The following is a 22,104-nucleotide window of genomic DNA, read 5'->3' as shown; positions in this document are numbered from 1 at the left end:
TCATCATCATCCCTTCATCCAGCCCCCCCTTTCCATTCGTCCTTATAATGACTCCGGCTGGAAACGTCTTATGCAAAGTTTTTCTTTTAAAAATCACCATAGGTTTCTGTCCATCAGCTGCGCCAGTCAAGCGCTACATAAATGAGAATCTGTGTGTGTCGCCGCGAATACACACCCGCGCATGTCGGGGTCCGGTACCGGGTTTGTAACCGACAGATTTGGCTGCAAATTTCGGAGGGTGAAGCTGATCAGACCTGAGACAGACCCCAGAAATCTCTGCTCGCAAAGCGGCCGGGAACCAGGTCGATTCGACCGCTTGGGGAACCAGGAAGTCGGGTTGCAGCAGCGCCCATCACCGCGCTGCTCCAGCCGCTGCTTTAACCGGGGAAAGTCACCGGTTCCGACATGCAAAACACACGCGCGCTGCAGAACAAGTGTGCTTATTTAAATAGAGCGGGAGCAAAACTTAGTTTGATTGTATTTTATTTCACTTTACACATCAAGCAAATCCTTAAAAGTTTTCATCTTCTGTTTCGCATTAAACAGCTCAGTGGATGGTCTCATTCAGCTTCACCCGCCCCCTTCTCCCTTTACCGTTCTCATGGCCGGCCTTACATTACCGTAATTCAGGTAATAGACACGGCGCACCGTTTCTTAAGGCGCCCGGCACATTTAAAAAAAAAAAAAAAAAAAAAAGTTGCGCCTTATGGTCGCGAAAATACGGTAATTGCATTACAGAAAATCACAATATTCAAATTTTCTGAGACAGTATTTATTTTGTTAGATTAGATATTTACTACATGTACAGAACGATTTTGAACTGTAAATGATGTACATGTTTGTACCTAAATAGATCCTTTCAGAACCAAGAGAAAATAACTGGTATTTATTTATCTCTTTATCTGTTTGAAATCTGCTTCTACCTACTTCTATCTGCTAAAGAAGAAGTAGTGTATTCTTCTTAGCATTTATTTTGTCTTAGTTTTGATTGTAATTCTGGTTAGAGCGCCCCGAGTGGTGGAAGAAAAATCCACAGAATAGCGGCAACTTTGTATAAGCCGCATGGTTCAAAACCTATGAAAAAAGTAGCGGTTTATAATCCAGAAAATACGTTAATTATAATCTGAATTCATGTTAGCAGTGTAAAGTTACTGTGATGTTGTTTTTTTTTTTAAGCATTCATTTAATAAGGAATCAGCCACCTTCCTGGTCTCTTGCAGCAGTTGGCACCTGCTTGTAGGATTATGAGTAGTTGCGTGTCTTCCCTGCAGCAGTCAGCTGTCACAGCCCCTCAGTCTGGAAGGCCATAGAGGATTATGTTTTCACCACATAAAACCATCAAAACTTCCTAAAATTCTGAGTTGTCTGAATAAAGACTGTACTAGATGTATTTTCACAGCTCAGGGGTTTGTTAAATCCCTTGTCATATATATATTCTTAACCAAAGAGCATCAGTCATGATCATGTTCCCTAAAACCACCATGACATTTATGAGGTTCGACTTGTTTCAGATGGTGGAAAATATGTCCTTTTAAGGCTTAATTCACACACGAGTTCAGAATTACTCTGTGAACACTGTCTGCTGCAGAAAAGGAACTAACTGCTCATAGGTGCTTCACACAGCCTTCAAAAATAGAGAAGGTCAGTTTTAAATGTGTTTGTTGGGAGCTATATGCAGCTGCATTTAAACACAACATGACCAACTAACAGTTACTGCCTTCTGGTGTTAGAGATGTTGTTTCCAAGGAAATGCATGCAGCAATCTGTACCTGGCGTCAAAATGGTTTAAAGTGTACGGTATTTACTGCTAAAGATGTTAGCCCGGTTCATACATAGGTTCCTCTAAACATCTGTTCCCACTACAGTTTTAACTAAAAGAAAAAGCAGAAAATGTCAGAAAAATAAAAACGTAATAAAGATAACTGGGTAGTTTTCAATTTTAGCTCTGTAGTCATTCATGGATAAAACAAGGAGTGCTGGTGCCTAATGTGCTCCAATACAGCAGGTCTCATAATTTTATTTTGAACACTGCCAAAACTCAAAATCTTATACTTTAACTTAAAACTTAACTAGAACTTAAAATTTGCTTGACACAAATGAAAGTTCAATTGAAACACGTGGGGAAAACACCTAACATTTTAAGTGATGTGTGTTATCAGGTGTAATGGCATTTTTATGTTAGAAATAAGAACATTTCTTGGTAAGATCCTAAGTTTTTTGAGTGAAGGCAGTGAATTTGGTCAACTGGTGTAAGTTCAGGGTTTTTAAATGCACAGCCATGAACCTACTGTTTTATATAATTTAGTTTTATTAATGTCAATTAACATTATGTATATTTATAATTGCTCTTTAACAAAAATATGTTTTATCCGATTAATCGATGGAATTTTCAGGAGAATACTCGATTACTAAAATATTCGATAGCTGCAGCCCTAGCCCGGTGTAAAGAAGGGCAGCAAAGAAGCCATTTAAAGAAAGACCTCTCGGGGAGAATGATTAAATAATCTGACGGTACCGGTCAGAGTCATCTTCTTCAATGGAGGCAGTTTCCGTCTGTTTGGGAAATCTGGAAAATCAGTGGACATTGAAATGATCGTCCATGTTTAAAATCATTGTCATCCATCAACTGTATCAACGCCTTCAAAAAACCAGGAGCGAACTGATGCATTTCCCAGCACGATGAAACATCGTGCTGCTCAGCAGAAGGGATGAAGTGACTCGGACGTTATGGAATTTTGGATCCATGGCCAAAAAACATAGGATCTTAATCTTAATGTGGACCTTTTGCCAGCCTTCAAAAAGCTGGTAGACAAGCAGAAAATTACAAAATCTGATCAACTGAGGACAGTGAAAGTAGTCAGGATTTGGGCCAGAGATGTTTATCGTATATAGACGACGAAGGGTCGGCACCGTAAATGCGATCTCGGTGAATGTATTAACAGCTCATGAAATGTATTAAATGTTTCTAATGTTCTTCAGTATTCACTTAAAAAAACGTGCGAAAAATATACTGTAGGAACACTGAAGCAGCAAAGAAATCAAAATGTACAGGACTGTCTCAGAAAATTAGAATATTGTGATAAAGTTCTTTATTTTCTGTAATGCAATTTAAAAAAACAAAAATGTCGTACATTCTGGATTCATTACAAATCAACTGAAATATTGCAAGCCTTTTATTATTTTAATATTGCCGATTATGGCTTACAGTTTAAGATTAAGATTCTCAGAATATTCTAATTTTTTGAGATAGGATATTTGACTTTTCTTAAGCTGTAAGCCATGATCAGCAATATTAAAATAATAAAAGGCTTGCAATATTTCAGTTGATTTTGTAATGAATCCAGAATGTATGACATTTTTGTTTTTGTAATTGCATTACAGAAAATCACAATATTCAAATTTTCTGAGACAGTCCTGTATATCACTTCTAAAATTTCAGACAACACATGTTCATAGAAAGTAAAGAAAGGACCCGGATTAATGATGCTGTTCATTTTTAATTTACGGTCTAATTACCTTTTTTTTTGAGTTTTTGGTTTTAGTTTTCATAGGAGAATGAGTGAATATCACAACGCTACACGTCTAAAACCAGACTGAAATATTAACGTGAGAAAATTGACTGAAACAGCTGTTGAGCTGATTAAAAGCTTCTTGGCTTCTTGTCCCAACTGGTATCTTTGTAAGTAATTGTAGTCAACGGTGGTTTTGGTTCTTTGTAGGTCTTGGACCCTGATCAGGATGACGAAGAGGACGGTGCTGTGGTCGTCACCGACGACGGTGTCAAAACAAAAAAGAAACTGAAGGAGGAGGAGGAGGATGATGAGGACATGGAGGTCTGCTCTTCTCATGTTTCAACTCTAGCCGTTTGCTTCGTGCTTAAGAAAAATAATCTGATCTTCTTTAATGTTTGGTTACCAGGACGACAAGTCTGAGGAGTCGGATGATGAGGATGAAGATGAAGATGAAGATGATGGTGATGATGATGAGGAAGATGATGAAGGATTGGAGGAGGAAGAGGACGGCATGGAAACAGTGGACCAGAACTTCCGCTTGAAGATGATGAAAGTCCTCCAGCAGCAGGCTCTGGTGAGTTTCTGTTATCACATCCTGGTCACAATTGGCACTTTCGCACTAGGACTTACTTGGCCCGACTCTGCTCGGCGCGGCTTTACACGGCCCCACACGTGTGTTTTCGCACTGCCAGGTGAGAAGTGGGCAGGTTGGGGTGAAGCTGCTGTGACGTACTCGATTGCGCAACCGCTTTGTTCATGTCGGCGCTGATCAGAAATCAGCTGGAGCCGCGAGCGGCTGAGAGTAAAACAGCCCGTCTACATCCCTTTTTTAATTCTCTCGTCAGCCCCCAGGTTTATGAACATCTGCACCTCAGAGTTGGATCACCAAACAGACGTTTTGCGCTTCATAATAAAATCGCTGCGAGCCGCTCTCGCGCTGACTCCCGCTTCCTGATTCAAACGTTTGACGGCCCCGCCCCCCGACCAATCAGAGGCGCGGAGGGTGGTCAGAAATAGTCCCTGCTCAGCCCGCAAAGAACCTGGCTGAAATGGTTACAGAAAAAAGTACCGACTTGGAGCGGCTTTACCCGTCTCAGCCCTAGTGCGAAAGCGCAAAACGGGTAGAACCGAGCTGAAGTGGTACCAGTGCAAAAGCGGCAAATGACTGTTTTCAAGTGTTAATTTATGAACTTTCAAAACAAAAAGGGATTATGGGATGTCATTTTAAAGAACATAAAAGAGAAGCTTCACCAAGAAGCACATTTCAGGCTGATCATTTCAGGCATCAGGTATTCAACTGTCAAAGTAGGGCTGGGGATCGATTCAAATGTCAAGATTCCGATTCTTAAGATTCAGAATCGATTATCAACATTCGATTCAATTCTGATATTGATTTGGGTTAGTGTTATTAAAACTGTTTTTTGAGCTGTTGCATGAATTATATGACTGTAGTTATGCAAAATATTACTACTAGTATTATATTGAGATTCAACAGCAAGTATTGGCAGCTAATGATGCTGTAAGGACCAATCAGCTCCCAGAATGCTGATAGAACTGCTTTCAGAAACATCATGTGGGTCAGAATTACTAAACAGATCCAGGGAGGAAACAGAGACGGATGAAATCGGTTTAATTTTTTCCCACATTCCGTTTTTATTTGTTCCATTTTCGGTCTATTTTGGTTTTTAATTTTTGAGCATTTGGTTTTTTCATCATTTTTTGCAAATGTAACCCCAAGACAGTATATAAAGTAATGAAATATAGACAATTTGTGCAATTATAACCTAACACTTTAATGTTTTCATACCTTTAAACATATTTAATGGCAAAAACATGGCACCAGTTATTTTCGTGTCCAACAAAACATTCCTTTTTTGGGGATAAACAAAAAAATAAAGTTGTAATGATGAAAAAAAAAAATACATAAATAAATAAAATTTAAAAAAAATAAAAAAAATCGATCTTTAGACATATGAATCGATTTTTAGGAATTAATATGAGAATCGATTTAGAATTGGGAAATTGATTTTTTTCAACACAGGCCTATGTTCTTGGCTTCGTTTTCAGGCCACCGAGCAAGACGCCAGCAGCGATGAAGATCTGGACGACGACGCTATGATGAAACTGGATAAGGGCCTCGCAGCGCTGTTCGCAGAACAGAAGAAAAAGGTCCAAGCCAAGAAGGATGAAAAGCTGAAACTAAAGAAAGAGAAGGCGCTGGTCCGGGAGTTCAAGATCAAGGTACCTTGTTCTAAGATGCATGAAGGTACCAGTCAGGAGAATATCTAGCTGTCCAGGAGGTTTTTATCCCCAAAGCTTCGTCAGAAGTGGCGCGCCTGAGTTTTCCCTCCGTCTGGCTGCAGGTGTTGGACCTGGTTGAAGTGTTCGTGGCCCGGCAGGCCGGCAGCCCACTCGTGCTGGGTTTAGTGGAGCCTCTGCTCAACATCATCAACAGAGGAATGAGCTCCGGCAGCGACCAGCAGGAGCAGGAATTCCTCCGCCGAGCCGCAGATATCTTCAGGTAAACCCCGCTCACCCATTCCAGGCTTGTTGACGCCGTCGTGCAGGGCAGTGGATCTTTCGTGGCAGTTCTTGGAAGGAATTACTAATAAAATGCTTTCGTATCAGATGCTAGGCATTTGGAAAAGCACATTTCTAGTGTCTTCTGATTCAAATATTAATTATGTAGAAATAATTTAATATCATGATTTTGTAGGTTGTGAAGAAAAGAACCTTTTTGTTTAGTCAAGGATCAAAACACTTACCGGACTGTCTCAGAAAATTAGAATATTTTGATAAAGTTCTTTATTTTCTGTAATGCAATTTAAAAAAAAAAAAACAAATGTCATACATTCTGGATTCATTACAAATCAACTGAAATATTGCAAGCCTTTTATTATTTTAATTTGCTGATTATGGTTTACAGTTTAAGATTAAGATTCCCAGAATATTCAAATTTTTTGAGATAGGATATTTGAGTTTTCTTAAGCTGTAAGCCATGATCAGTAATATTAAAATAATAAAAGGCTTGCAATATTTCAGTTTATTTGTAATGAATCCAGAATGTATGACATTTTTGTTTTTGTAATTGCATTACAGAAAATCACAATATTCACATTTTCTGAGACAGTCCTGTATAAAGACATTTGTCTTTATTAGTGTCTGAAAGTATGAAGAAGGTATTGGTGTAAAATCAGAAGCAACATGAGCCTATTTCTGCTTTAGAAGCTAGAAACAAGTAGAAAGGGTGTTAAAAATGTTTTTCCAAGGTCTGTGAAGCTGCTAAAAATATTCCTTTTAACTGATGAAATTACAGTTTCATCTTTAGTTCCAGCCTCGCTAAAATATATGTATTTTATATTATTTTAATTTGGCACTGACACTTTCAGTACCTTTTGAAAATATCACAAAAATATCTTTCTGGAGAGACTGATTGAAAATGTGCTCCACATTCTTCATGTTTATGTTTCTCATCTCGTTCTTCCCATTTACGTCACACTTTCAGCGTAGTGGTCTGGAGCAAATGTTACTGGTGGTTTGAATGGTACTACGAGGCTTCCTTCAGTGATTTATATTATCTTTAAATCCTGGTGATTTCCCAGGCGTGTTAGTGAAGGTCCTGCACCGTGCTTTAGTAGAAATACCACAGGGATGCAGAACAACAGCCTTCTGCTTCAACCCACAATCAATCAATCAGTCCAACTTTATTCGTATAGCACTTTTCAGACAAAGTAGTTTACAGAATTACAAAAGCACATAAACAATAAAAAAAAAAAAAATCTCCCAACTTCAAACACCACAACACATTAACACAATCACACACACGGCAACAAAATAATAACGAAGCAGGGAAGTCTGTCTTTAGTCTTTCAGAAAACACTGAAGGATAATTAAAATCCATATGTTGGATAAGCTGCTACGTCCTAAAATTAGAGTATTAGTAATTAAATAGGTAAATGAATGATTAAAATATAAAAAAAGATAAATGAATAAATGCATTTAAAATAAATACATGAATAAAGAATTAATAAAAGTAGCCAGTGGCTTCACTGTGACAGCAGAAACCCCGAAAGACTGAGGAAGATCATAAAATGTAAGGAACTCTGACAGATAAGTAGGACAAAAACCATTAAGGGTTTTATAAACTAGTAAAAGGATGTTGAAATCACCCCTGAAGGACGCAGGTAGCCAGAACAGAGACCTTTAAAAGTGAGATAATTTAGTCCGCTGAGTTTCAAAGTGACTGTAATTGGGCAATATTTTGCCACATATGCCGCGCCGCTCCTCCCCTCCTCTGTTTCAAACTCTGTTGCAGCTTTGTTCTGCACATTTCTGAGCTGTAAATGCAGCAGGGTGGAAGATGGATGGATTCTTCTCCAGATTAGAGCTGTGATGTTACAGTATCTTGGCATATTTTCAGGCTTGGGCGGACCTAAACGAAGGGAAAAAAGTTGTGTGTTTAAGGTCTTGATTGATGATCACTTCAGATATCCAAACATCCTCTTGAGCACAGAAAATAGATTTTTTTTGTGTGCTAATTTCTATTTCTAGGGCCTGGGTATCGATTCAAATGTCAAGATTCCGATTCTTAATATTCAGAATCGATTATCATGATCCGATTCGATATTGATTTGGCTTAGTGTTATTTAAAATGTTTTTTGAGCTTTTGCCTGAATTATATGACTGTAAAATAACTAGTGAAATAATAATTTCACAATAATTATTGTGAAATAACTAAGAAATAAATAACTCAAACAGGCCTTTCAATATCCATTTAAAGTGCAAAAAAGAAAGAAATGGCAACAGTTCATGCAGTAAACAAATCATTTTAGCTTATCTAATTTATTCTGTCACCACGCACACATATTGCCATGAAGCACCTGGCATTTTCATGACAAACTGTGTGTCCGACTACTGGGATTAAAGTTCACCTGGCGAAAATGATGAAAAAAATTTAAAAAAATCTATCTTTAGACATAATAATCGATTTTTAGGAATTTATATGAGAATCAATTTAGAATTGGGAAATCAATTTTTTTCAACACAGGCCTACTTATTTCCCTTGATTCTGGTCCTCCTTTTTGGCTGCTGTTTCAAATTTCAACAGACATGACCATCCAAAAATCACTTACCCTGCCTTTAATGAGTGATTCCTACCTGTATCCAAAACATTTTTGACTCTATATCATCATCAATATTAATAATTTCAGTAATTTTGACCTTGGGTGTGATGTTTTTCTCTGCCAGGAACCAGTTGTGTAGGTCCAAGGTTTACTGCAGGACTGCTGGCGACAGACAGGGGGAGCTGCATGACCTGCTGGAGAAACTAGTAACCAAAACCCAGAAGCTGCCCGACTCCTCCGTGGGCCTCTACTACTTCAGGTAGGATTTGATGACGGAGCTGAATAGCAAATGATGCTGAACTCTGTCTCAAACACATACAGTATACGTGCATGTTTGACTAATGACTCCCTGCGGGGAAGCGAGGCCGCTGATACGGACAAAAAGCAGATTCCGCTCTTCAAGGTGTGAACTGACCGCGTGCTGCTGATGTTGTGCTTTCCTTTAGTGCGTCTTTGTACGTGGTGAAAGTGCTGCGAGGAGCGCTTCCCGCCGAGACCAAAGAGACGCAGACGGCTCACGGAGCCGCAACAAGCCACGTATGTTTACACACTCTGAATGTATTCACTGTTTGATGATGTTGCTTCTCCCAACCTCCTCGCTGAGGGCCGTGCTGCGTTCACGTCTTTGGACACTTGGGAATATAAAAAAAAACAACTATGAGCCCATTCTGGATTTTGACTTAAAACAAATTATAAACAAAAGTCATGCTTTGCTTTTTGCTGTTAGGATCCAAGGTTCCTAACCTTATAGATGGTTATTAAATATGTACAGGACTCTCTCAGAAAATTAGAATATTGTGGTAAAGTTCTTTATTTTCTGTAATGCAATTAAAAAAACAAAAATGTCATACATTCTGGATTCATTACAAATCAACTGAAATATTGCAAGCCTTTTATTTTAATATTGCTGATTATGGCTTACAGTTTAAGATTAAGATTCCCAGAATATTCTAATTTTTTGAGATAGGATATTTGAGTTTTCTTAAGCTGTAAGCCATGATCAGCAATATTAAAATAATAAAAGGCTTGCACTATTTCAGTTGATTTGTAATGAATCCAGAATAGGCCTGGGTATCTATTCAAATGTCAAGATTCGATTCCGATTCTTAAAGGAGCCGTCTGTAAGAAATGTTCAAAACTGGTACTGCAGTCACTTTCAAAATATTGTTGAGCGGCGTGTACCCTCCCCCTCCTCCCCCCGACCAGAGGTTGCCAGGTAGGCTGCAGAATGCAGCAGGAACGTAGGCTGCCATGGCTGCGATAATTAGAGCCGAGCTGGCAACCCGGATGCCGAAACAATACTGACTTGGTGATTGGGAGATAGGTGGAGGGTGGAGCTTCAGAAACAATACTGACTTGGTGATTGGGAGATAGGTGGAGGGTGGAGCTTCAGAAACAATACTGACTTGGTGATTGGGAGATAGGTGGAGGGTGGAGCTTCAGAAACAATACTGACTTGGTGATTGGGAGATAGGTGGAGGGTGGAGCTTCAGAAACAATACTGACTTGGTGATTGGGAGATAGGTGGAGGGTGGAGCTTCAGAAACAATACTGACTTGGTGATTGGGAGATAGGTGGAGGGTGGAGCTTCAGAAACAATACTGACTTGGTGATTGGGAGATAGGTGGAGGGTGGAGCTTCAGAAACAATACTGACTTGGTGATTGGGAGATAGGTGGAGGGTGGAGCTTCAGGCCAAAACAAAAAATGACAACATCAACATCAGTTGAGGGCTGCAACTCCTCTTTTTAAACTGGAATATCCTGGCTTGAGTGCTGTTGTCAGTGACATAAGTATTTTAAATGAACATGATTTTTAAATGTCTGTTGACATATCAGGGTCATTTTATGATTCGTTTTATTATTGCTCTTACATACAGCTCCTTTAATATTCAGAATCGATTATCATGATTCGATCCGATTCGATATTGATTTGGCTTAGTGTTATTTAAAATGTTTTTTGAGCTGTTGCCTGAATTATATGACTGTAAAATAACTAGTGCAATAATAATTTCACAATAATTATTGTGAAATAACTAAGAAATAAATAACTCAAACAGGCCTTTCAATATCCATTTAAAGTGCAAAAAAGAAAGAAATTGCAACAGTTCATGCAGTAAACAAATCATTTTTAGCTTATCTAATTTATTCTGTCACCACACATATTGCCATGAAGCACCTGGCATTTTTCAGAAGTGTCATGACAAACTGTGTGTCCGACTACTGGGATTAAAGTTCACCTGGCGAAAATGATGAGAAAAAAAAAATCGATCTTTAGGAATTAATATGAGAATCGGAAAATCGATTTTTTTCAACACAGGCCTAATCCAGAATGTATAACATTTTTGTTTTTGTAATTGCATTACCGAAAATCACAATATTCTAATTTTCTGAGACAGTCCTGTACTCGGTATCAGATGGAACTGCTGCTTTTCCTCTTTGACATCGTGTTCAGCTTTACAGCAGACAAACTCCAAGTTCCCTCCTCCATTTTCCTTTTTTGGGGTCAGTAAGTGTCCTGGATAACTTGGCCTCCTTTTGGCACACATCTCATGTTGAAGTTTGTATTTTTTATATCTTCTATTCATCATTACTTTTCTAAAATGAGAGTATCCTCTGGTTTTTTACTGAGTGAAGCTTTTCCTGGGAACCAGACATTTCTCCCTGCTCATTTGCTCTGGAAGGCTGCACCCATCCCCTCCTGCAACGTTCAGACTTTCACCAGACCTACTTAAGCGGCAGGGCTGCTATTATAGTAAAGAGGAGCACATTTGGGGCACATTGTCACCAATTTGGCTTGCGGTGACAATCTGAGTGAGAGTCTACCGTCTCCATTTTGGTTTTTGCCACTCGAACATTAAGAAAGGGGCATCGAGGCACCGGACCAGTGTGCATTGTCGTCATTAGTCAGGCGATTCCAAGCAAGACCTCTGCGCTGATAGATTGAGCTTTCTAAGGTTTCTGGTGGGGCTTTTAAAGTTAATGCGATAATAATTTTGCACCACAGTGCCGTTTGCCAACCACCTTGCAAATCACAGAGGAGGAAATGCTCTGCACTGTCTGAATCAACAAGTGGCGTTTCCCCTGGCAGACATCCAGCCCACAGCAGCACACGCAACCCACCGTGGTTCGGCTTTTTCCTGAAATGTGCCTCAAAGCTTAGAACGCGTATTACTGGCCTTTTTGAAATGTCACTTCCATGAAGGATTTGTAATGAGTAAACTGAGCCGTGCACGGTTTCGGCAGGTGCACGGCTTTAATGAACAAAGAGCTCCTCGCTCTGAACAAATACACGTCTTCATTTACATAAGAAAGATCACAGGAGGCTTCCAAGAATCCTTGCTGCATTGATTTTACTTTCACCACTGCACGTTTTGACCTGTGTTTTTGACCAGCTGGTCGCTATGGCGACCAGTCATGCGAGTAACAGGGTTGCAGTGTCAGAAGTGACTCGTTTGTCTTTGTCTGCTATGAAAGTTAACTTGTCTTCAGAAAAAGATAACAAAACAATGTACAGGACTGTCTCAGAAAATTAGAATATTGTGATAAAGTTCTTTATTTTCTGTAATGCAATTTAAAAAAAAAAAAAAAAAAAAATGTCATACATTCTGGATTCATTACAAATCAACTGAAATATTGCAAGCCTTTTATTATTTTATTATTGCTGATTATGGCTTACAGATTAAGATTCCCAGAATATTCAAATTTTTTGAGATAGGATATTTGAGTTTTCTTAAGCTTTAAGCCATGATCAGCAGTATTAAAATAATAAAAGGCTTGCAATATTTCAGGTGATTTGTAATGAATCCAGAATGTATGACATGTTTGTTTTTGTAATTGCATTACAGAAAATCACAATATTCTAATTTTCTGAGACAGTCCTCTAAAAGCGTTTTGCATGATTACGCTGTTTCCATGAACGTTTTATGCTTAATTTTTAATTACAGAACAATAAATGTTGGCATATACAAGACCAGACAAACTAGATAAAAGACCGCGCTTACAAATATGAATATTTTAGGATGTAAAGTAATTGTCAAAGCCTCTTGAAATGTTGTCAGCAGTCCAAGTCCTGTTCACTATATTGGACAAAAATGTCCATAATCTACCAAAAAGATTGTGCAAATCATCTGTCATAATCTTTGAAATAACATTAAATTTAGATTAAAGGTTATAACATATCACAAGTCTGTTCATCATTACAGTTAACCTTGACACTAAAAATAAAATCATCTAGAAACAAAAATAAAAGAGAGAAATGATGTCGGTGAAAGCACAAGAGAACTAACAGACCCGAAGTTCCTTTAGTATTTTTTTTTTTACACAAGTCAAAAGTAGAATAACTATTACAAATGTTCTTTGTTAAAGTGAGCATCGTGTGTTCTTGCTACGACATCAGAATAAAGTGTGATCCTTGTGTTTGTGCGCAGCTGAAGTTCATGGGGAGTGTGGATGTGGATCGGGTCTCCAGCGTCTTCAGAGAGGCTCTGAACTCCTTCATGGCCAAGAGGAAAAGCCCTCTGACCACTAAGATGTTCTCCGACTTGTTCGACAGATTTCCTGTGAGTCCGATTGGCTAAATTTCAAACAGCTGATTTGAGTTCAGGTGAAATGTTCTTGACACTTGAGTTTTTGTGTCCAGGTTTTATGTGTGAACCTGATGGATGCAGCCGTGCAGCACATGATATCCGGGGTCCGAGAGCATCAACGGGTAAAATCTTATTTCATTTATTTTTCTAACGTGAGATGGAAATGAGAGGAAATAAAAGTGAGAATTGATGTAATTTGATAACAGTCATGAAGGCAACACAGCAGCTCCCTAAGGTCCCATTGGTATGGGCCAAATTGCAAAACACAACATAAATATTATTAATTCAGTTATATGAAGTTATATATTTCTTTTGTTTTCTGTTAAGTTGGTAAGATTGGATTTTAAACATCCTGAGTTATTGCACCATATGGTCCCTCACTCTTAAATGATAATGATCTTCTGTATTTATGGCATTGTCAACAAATCCCATAAAAACTCAAAGTCACCTTCTTTGTGACTCTTATCTTCTAATACTAATAAAGATGTGCATCTCGGAAAAGGGAAAAAACTGTTTATCAATGTCTTTTATACATGTTGATAAATCCCTGCAATTCCCTCCAACAGCTGTGTACTTTTAATTTGTAGGAAAAATGTATTTTTAGTTAGAAGTTAATCAGGGACAAAATTCAAACTTCAGCACATATTTTAACAGATTAAATCATTAAGATTTGAATAGAATAGAATGTAATGTTAAATTTGACATATGGTCATAAATGTACACAGAGAACTGATAAGATTCCCATCTGATGAGATGTTTGCCGTCTTCAACGAACTCCTGTCAGAAATCTCATTGGATATTCTTTTTCCTTTCAGGTTGCAAAATTTTAACTATATTGGTTCACTTCTTTGGCGCATTCTTATTTTAAAGCATATTTTTAATCGGGTTGACATCAGGACACTGGAAAGGCCAGTCCTTGGTGCTTTTAGACAGACTAACACCTCCCCTTTTGTTAGAATTTAATTAAAAGGTCGTCCAATAATGTCACATTTGCAAGATAAATCTTTTTCCTCTTTTTTTTTTTAACTGTATGTAATTTATCACTTTTTCTTGTTTCAAACATTTCATACCTTCTATTACTTTCAAAGCTGTTTCACTTCTTGAAGTTTTCTTTCTTTTTATGTCCTATTTCTTTTTTTGCTTGCGATGACTTTCCTCAACTGAAACAAGTGGAAGAGTTTGATAAACTATGGATTCAGCTCTGGGAAAATTGCGAAACCCAACTCTGATTGTATTGTATCATCAACGGTTGAGCTAATTCTTCTTAAATTGATTAAATCACACGATCGTTTATCATTCTGTTTTCCATTCCACATCTCTTTCCACGGCTCCATTCTTAATCTATATGCTGCATTTTTATCATATCACTCCACCTGTCATGGACGTACGGCATAAGTTACGCCAGGTTTTTTTACGAGTTTCACAAAAAGGTAAGAGTGAAGTCAAATATTTCACTCTTACCCTAAATATTTCAGGTATCGCAAGTATTAATCGCAAATATTTGCGATAAAAAGATCTAACCTCTCAAACTTCTAGTTTTAGCTGCAGATGCAGGTGATGAGAATCTCTTTCTAATATTATCCTTCCAAAATGTACCTTTTATATAATGATATTGCTTGCTTTTCCTTCCTTTAAAAAAAAATTCATTCTCAGTTATTTAAATAAAAGTGTTATATCCTTTAAAAGAAGCAAGAAAATTCTCCAAAGCATGGAAAAAGGCAGCAACACCTCATTTTCGCAGCAATAGAAAAGACATCAAGTCATTATTGTGCACTAAACTACCACAATTTATATCCTGCATCCTGCTTCGCGTCAGGCTGAGTGCTGTGTGGGATCATTTTACTGCAAATTTGCCTTTCATTGCTGTCGTTAGGCCTCCTGTTCACGGATCTGTGTTTGTGTGTGTTCAGGGTCAAGCGTGTGTGCTGGTGCTGAAGGGGCTGCAGAGCAGGGAGGTCCAGCAGCTCATGGCCGGCGCTCCATGGACGGAGCTCTGCGAGAAGGTCACGGAGCAGCTGGCGGCGGTGAGTGAACGCACCGCTGAGATCCATCCCCTAAATGCTAGTCAGGACATTTGGTCGGTTTCATGTTTGAGTTGCACCAAAAGTTGCACATGCTCGGACAAACTTGTACACGCTCATTCTGGCGAAGGAGGCAGCGGTCCGTTCAGCTTTATGAGGCGTTGCTGACACGATGCTGCTTCCAAGTGGCCATAAAAAATGTATTTCAAGTGGAAAAAAACCTTTTCATTCAAATACTTTTTTGGTTTTCCACTTATTTTATTTATTTATTTTATTTATTCTACTTAATGTACCAACAGTTTTTTAGTTTTTTCTTTCCTCTGGTTAAATTGTGCAAACGTCTCCATGTGGAACTGATTGAAAGACTCGTTCCTCCGTGTGCAGGAGGTTGTAGCTGCACATCTCGTTTCCACCGTGAGCAGACTTTCACACACCAGCTTGCTTCAGGCTTGTTCGCGTTTTAATTATATTAATCTTGGAAGTTTATAGGATTACGCAGTGCAGTGATAAATGATGATCAGAGCCACCACTCCACTCTGTCCTTCGTATATCCTCTCAAGAGGAGAGGGTGAAGACACGTCTAATTAGACGTCTCTGCAAAATCTCCACGAAAGACTCCAGCTGTCGTCTTTTACTCTCAAACTAAAACCAGAAAAAACTCAACTCATGGGAGTATTTCTCTTGGATTTATTTTAAACATGTAATAAGACTGGTTTATCCAGAACGGATTCCTTAATAATAGATGTGCCTATGCATATATTTGTCAGAATTTGAAGCAAACCTGTCCAGGGTGTTCTGCTGCCTTTTCCCCCCAAAACAGCAGGGACAGACTCCAGCAGACCAAGCGAGCCTGAATAGAAAGAGGCACGTGCAGATCATGATCGTAAAACTCTGAAGCTCCGCTCAAGGTCATTAACATGTAGAGGACAGGCAGTGACGGGATTGTGTAAAACAATATTAAACTAGGTTTGAATTAGGCCTGTGTTGAAAAAATCGATTTCCCAATTCTAAATCGATTCTCATATTAATTCCTAAAAATCGATTCATATGTCTAAAGATCGAATTTTTTTTCCTTTTTTTTTCTTTTTTTTTAATCTATTTATGCATTTTTTTTTTTCATCATTACATTACAACTTTTGGTTATTTTTTTGTTTATCCCCAAAAAAGGAATGTTTTGTTGGACACGAGAATAACTGGTGCCATGTTTTTGCCTTTAAATATGTTTAAAGGTATGAAAACATTAAAGTGTTCAGTTATAATTGCATAAATTGTCTATATTTTATTACTTTATATACTGTCTTGGGGTTACATTTGCAAAAAATCCTAAAAACCAAATGCTCAAAAATTAAAAACCAAAATAGACCGAAAATGGAACAAATAAAAACGGAATGTGGGAAAAAATAAAACCGATTTCATCCGTCTCTGTTTTCTGTCCTGGATCTGTTTGGTAATTCTGACCCACAATGTTTCTGAAAGCAGTTCTATCAGCATTCTGGGAGCTGATTGGTCCTTACAGCATCATTAGCTGCCAATACTTGCTGTTGAATCTCAATATAACACTAGTAGTAATATTTTGCATAACTACAGTCATATAACTCATGCAACATCTCAAAAAAACAGTTTTAATATCACTAACCCAAATCAATATCGGAATCGGATCAAATCTTGATAATCGATTCTGAATCTTAAGAATCGGAATCGAATCGATTCTTGACATTTGAATCGATCCCCAGCCCTAGTTTGAAACATGTTTAGTTCCCAGAAATATTGGTGTCAACATTTGTGTTTCAAAATAAAGATCAACCACTGCCTCAACCTTGAAATATTTTAGTCATCGCCACAATAAAAGTATTTGAAGCGCACTAGCATCGTCTAGTCATGTGTCACAACCGGTAAAAGACCGGAGCATCTGTGTGTAATATAGATGTTGGCAGATCTATGATTTGCTTAATGATGTCAGCGTTTAGTATCACTTATTAATTCATCCAAACTATTAAGCCTTAAATTGTCTACAGCTGTGTTATTAATACTTTTTATGCCAGACTATTAAAGAGATTTGCCTCAAATTAGAAGTAAAGGTCAGGCCAGTTGTGGAAATGATGCACGTGTGTCATCTTCTTTCAGGTTTTCGGGCAGGTCGATGAAAGCGAGAGCAAAATGGCCAAAGAGAAGTTGGTGAAAGCCCTGCAGCTTTGCCAGTTCTTGGTCAAACACATTCGCTACCAGGTTTGTGGGCTGATTGTGTGGAGAGGCATTCATAAGAAGGAACAGTCAGTGTGGTTTCAGTCCAGACTCACTCTGCTCTTGTGCTGCTTGTATAGAAACTGTCTGTGGACCTGGAGCCTCTCCAGGCCGCCCTGCAGTCCATGCCCAGCGTTGTCACTTTCAAGAAGATTGGCCAGCTAGAAGACACCTACTGGGCTGTGGTGAAACACTTTGGAGTGACGTGAGTATTTTTGATGTCTGCGTTTATGAAATGAATTGGTGGGTCTGCAGAAACCAGATTAGGAATGTATTGTATCATGAAGAATTGAATGAGTTCTTTGAACAGCACTTTACATCAGCTTCGCCCGTCGCATTTTATTTTGAAAAACAACCTTTCATGGCAACCTTTTGCATGTTCCACATTCCCAGGAAGCCCAAAGTTGATAAGAAAAAGCCTAAGGAGGCGGCCGAGCCGGCACCGGCCCTCAAGAAGAAGAAAGGTTTCCTGCCAGAAACCAAAAAACGTAAAAAGCGCAACAAACCCGTCCTGGAGCCGGCCTCGGCCGAGAAGCCCTGGTTAGCGAGCAAACCAGGGGCGGAGAAAGGACAAACCAAAAAGAAACAGGACAAGAAGACTAAACAGAAACGACCCGCCGATGCCGCACCGGCTTCACAGCCCAACCCTGCCAAGAAGAGCAAAACACAGTCTGACAGCAAAGCAGCAAAGAAGAAGAAGAAGAAGCTCAAGCTGAAAGAGGGAGGAGGGCAAATGTAAAGAGGACTCTCTTTAAATGGACACAAAGAAAGTTCTTTTTAAAGATGGTGTTTTTTTTCAGATGTTTTTTTTTACTTTGTTTGGTTTTGACATAGATTCTCCCTCAGCATGATGGCAGCGTTCATATTGAAGACTTTTCTTGCATAAGGAAGGAACAGAGATTATTTTTCTAATATGTGACCAGTGTTGATTAGAAAAATGTCTACAACAATAAATGTATTTCTCTGCCTGAACATCCATCAACTCAGAAGTAATCTAAGCTTTGTTTCGCAGGACGAGGTAAAAAAACGTGAAACAAAGCAAATGACTAAATGAGCATCGGGATGTGAACACAAGGTTTGCATTTTCGAAAACTTTGCAACCTTTCTGGAGATGTGGTTAGTACAGAATGCTCATTATGTCAAGTAAAATATAGATTTAAAAAAAAAAAAAAATTCTCAGGAATAATTTGAATGTAAAAAGACTTGGACGACGAGGTCATGCATTGAATTTTAAGATATTTACACTCGGTTTCCCACTTTTGCATTTAAATGTGTAGGTTTTCAACCATTGAAGTTCCACAAAATCCAAATCTGTACATTTATTCAAACTCTTAAAAGTCATGATAACATGTTACACTCATCTCAGGCACACAAAAAAAAGTGCAAGCTTGTCCTAACTCTTGCAGGGACTCTTTTAGGTTCCATTAACTTGCAGACAGATTAATGTTAACTCAGAAAAGCTTTCTGTGTTGTTTTCTATTTTGGGAGCAAGATATCAGCACCTTTTTTAAACCTTTTAAAGTTGATACAGTAAATGAGTTGGAAATCAGCAAACATGTGCATATTCAAACATCCTCCAGATAGTATTCAATGTGAAGATGCATCTCTGGCTGTATAGTCACTTCTTTTTATTTTCTATCCGTCTTTAGTCTGCAATGTCTTTATCTGCATTTAACTACTAAACGGCCCACTGTATTAACTCGAGTCTCTAACTCTGTTTCTGCACTTTGAAGCAGCGATGACAAGTTTTATGGCCGAAATAGAAATGACTAGAGCAGCGACAACCAAACAAAACAGTAAATTCAGACCCCTGTTCAGTTGAAACCAACTACAACGTTGTGTAATGTCTCCATAAAAATATATTTGATTTTAAAAGTTGGCACAGGATCTGTCTCACACCAAACACCATTTATTCTCCCATCAGTCACAAGGAAGTGTTTTTAAGTCTTCTGATTCATATTTTGGATTTTGTAATTTCCTGTGAAACTATTAAAAAAAAAAACTGCCTAAATAAAGGTAGAGACTAATTATGAATACACTGCAGCTGTGTTGAGTTAATTCCCTCGTCGCCCCCCTGTCACTTAACATATCACAACCAGCTCTCGAGTGTGCTGTAGTTTTGTTTGTGATGGATTTCTATGACGGCAGCACAGCGTGGTCCCCCTGGAATACTGATACAGCCAGACGCAACTGTTTACTATGTAAAGAAGATAACATTGTAAAGGTTCTTATGAGTCTGTGTGGTTCCCCTTTGAGAGCCATAATCCAGGTTTTTGGACCGTTTTACCACAGTTATCAAGACATTGAGATTATTTTGTTTACACATAAGTGTGCAGCCACAGTCTAGGCCAGGGGTGTCAAATGTGCGGCCCGAGAGAGGTTTTCATACGGCCCGCGAGAAGTTTCCAACGCAAAAAAACGAAATGTTAATTTACTAAAAAGGAAGGCATAAAAAATTCCCATGAATCGCAGCATATCCGATAATATATTTCTTCTACAAATCCATCTTTATTCCACAAATAGAGCACTTTTCAACATTTTTTTAGTTTTCTAGAATGCATTTGCCGATTTCTTTCTAGACGGTCGTTTATTTTTATTAACTAACTACTATTATATATTTTCGCAGGAAAAATATCACTGCTAAAAAAGATGATAGAAGATATTTATTTGGAGAATTTCAGTTTTGAATACGAGGATAGTGACAAAGTAAAACAGTTAAAAAAGAAGTGCTGACTTTTTTGGCACACTGGCGTAAATATCCGCGCCAATTTAAAAAAATAAATACACTTAATTGTACTGGAAAAATCTCTAAATCACAAAGAAACACTCTCGGATGTAATAAAGATTTTGCTTTTAATTAAATTTCCTATAAAAAAGCGAAATATAAAAAAAACATACTTGTTTCTGTTTATCTTTGTAAAATGATATTAAAAGTATCTTTCATAATTTGAAAAAAACACCCGAGAAATGTCAAAAGATCCTGAAGAAATATATTTTACATAATCGGAGTGTAAACAAAGTGCATATTTCCTATAAAATTAACTAAACTGATATTGGATTAGATAACAATAGTAAAAAAAAAAAAAAGAATTAGAGAAAAAATTTTCCGCACCGTTTTTGTTATTTTGAGCGTGCGCGCGCGAGAAAAAAATTGGTCAAATCCGGCCCGCCAAGCAAAATGAGTTTGACACCCCTGGTCTAGACTTACAGCAAAGATTTTGAAACCAGTTCCATGCATTGAGCTGCTGTGGATTTCTTTGTGATGTATAGATCATGTGAAATCAGTCCTAATGTGTAAACATCACTTCTTCACACCTTATACCTCTGGTGTTTTCTTACGGTTCATCATTTTCTTCAGTGATCAGAGTGATTTAAATCAGAGAATGTTGTTTCAGTGCATCGGCTGACAGGACACTGAACATCACATCTAACGAGCAAATAACTGCACAGAAGTCTCAGTCTGGAAGCAGAAGTCCTAAAAAAGCTAAATTCCTATGCTGACATTTAGTAATTATTGTAAATGGTCTTCATTATTATATTCAGGCCCATATTTGCAGACGTTTTGGTGAAAGTTTAGGTTGTTAAATTTGAACATCCTGGCTTTCCTCTCTGCCTTCACCGACCGCTACACAGCCTTGTCTGTGCTCAAATATGTACATTAGTAGGGAGGAACATTGTTCCCGTTATAAGATGAGAAACGGTAACACAAAGTGTATCTGGAGGCAGAGAGAGCGGAAAACAAGAGTGGTCATTACGCTTTATAGCTTATTTGATGCAAAATTCATTAAAAATGGAAATGAGTGCTGGAAATAGTGTACTGTCAATATTTTAGAGCATCCAAACATCCACAAAATGTGTTTTCAGGGAGCGTATATCTTATTTAGAGGAAGAGCATCCTCGTGAGTGTACATGGTAATGTCACGGTGGAAGGATGGTCTGTTGTGCTCACTTTGAGCGCACAATCACATCATGCAGGTAACTTGTACGCTGTGTGCTCTCTGTCTAATAAAACACGCCCCCATGTGAGGTCATATATGACCTCTATGCACACTGGTACTTTAATAATTTCTGTAACGGTTCTGGTCTGGACCTTCACCGTAACCGGTGGAGTGAGGAGCCTTCGGTGTCTTGAACATCCACGTTGGAAGAAAAACTGGTTGTAAAAAAAGAAGTCCTTGTTCCAGACGAGTCAGCAAGTAAAGAGCATTTCCTTATGCACAGTGTGGAACAGAACTTAAGGTGCTAAACTGTACTAAACAGTTGTGTACATGAATCAATGAGGCTAAATGGGGGGGAAAAAAGGCTTAAGGTATCTAAAGCTCAAACTGGTAGCGATGGAAAAAGGTCATGTGGTTCAATGAGCCCAGTTTTATCCTGTTCCACAGTGATGAGTGATGAAGAGTTATGGAAGAAGTGATTCACTTATGCCTAGTCCCTGCAAGCCTGTGGGGGCTGTGTTATGATCTGGAGCAGCTTCAATGAAGACCCAAAAAAGAAGTGTGGAGGTGAAAGAAGCATGGGACATCATTTTCATACAAAGTTTTGGGATGTACAGGAGAAAACTCAAGAAAAGCAGTCCACTATCCCATCATCATCACAAAATCTTGCAGATTTGGCTGG

The 22,104-nt window shown here is 38.4% G+C and overlaps 1 protein-coding gene across 1 annotated transcript in view; it reads left to right on the top strand.

Moving 5' to 3' along the window:
* Positions 1-18,460, top strand: part of mybbp1a (MYB binding protein (P160) 1a) — a 34,588-nt gene extending 16,128 nt beyond the window's left edge. The window contains exons 16-27 of the mRNA XM_061740579.1: positions 3,720-3,833; positions 3,949-4,086; positions 5,580-5,753; positions 5,876-6,033; positions 8,760-8,894; positions 9,082-9,172; positions 13,064-13,195; positions 13,276-13,344; positions 15,133-15,246; positions 17,368-17,469; positions 17,565-17,689; positions 17,878-18,460. Coding sequence (XP_061596563.1) covers positions 3,720-3,833; positions 3,949-4,086; positions 5,580-5,753; positions 5,876-6,033; positions 8,760-8,894; positions 9,082-9,172; positions 13,064-13,195; positions 13,276-13,344; positions 15,133-15,246; positions 17,368-17,469; positions 17,565-17,689; positions 17,878-18,223 — 1,698 coding nt within the window. The 3' untranslated portion in view covers positions 18,224-18,460. The remainder of the gene's footprint in view (positions 1-3,719; positions 3,834-3,948; positions 4,087-5,579; positions 5,754-5,875; positions 6,034-8,759; positions 8,895-9,081; positions 9,173-13,063; positions 13,196-13,275; positions 13,345-15,132; positions 15,247-17,367; positions 17,470-17,564; positions 17,690-17,877) is intronic.
* Positions 18,461-22,104: the final 3,644 nt, after the last annotated feature.

This window comes from Cololabis saira, chromosome 14 (genome assembly GCF_033807715.1).
Source record: "Cololabis saira isolate AMF1-May2022 chromosome 14, fColSai1.1, whole genome shotgun sequence".
In the NCBI taxonomy this organism is placed as follows: Eukaryota; Metazoa; Chordata; class Actinopteri; order Beloniformes; family Belonidae; genus Cololabis; species Cololabis saira.
Note: the sequence above shows the minus strand (reverse complement) of the source record. Positions and strands in the feature narration are given on the sequence as shown.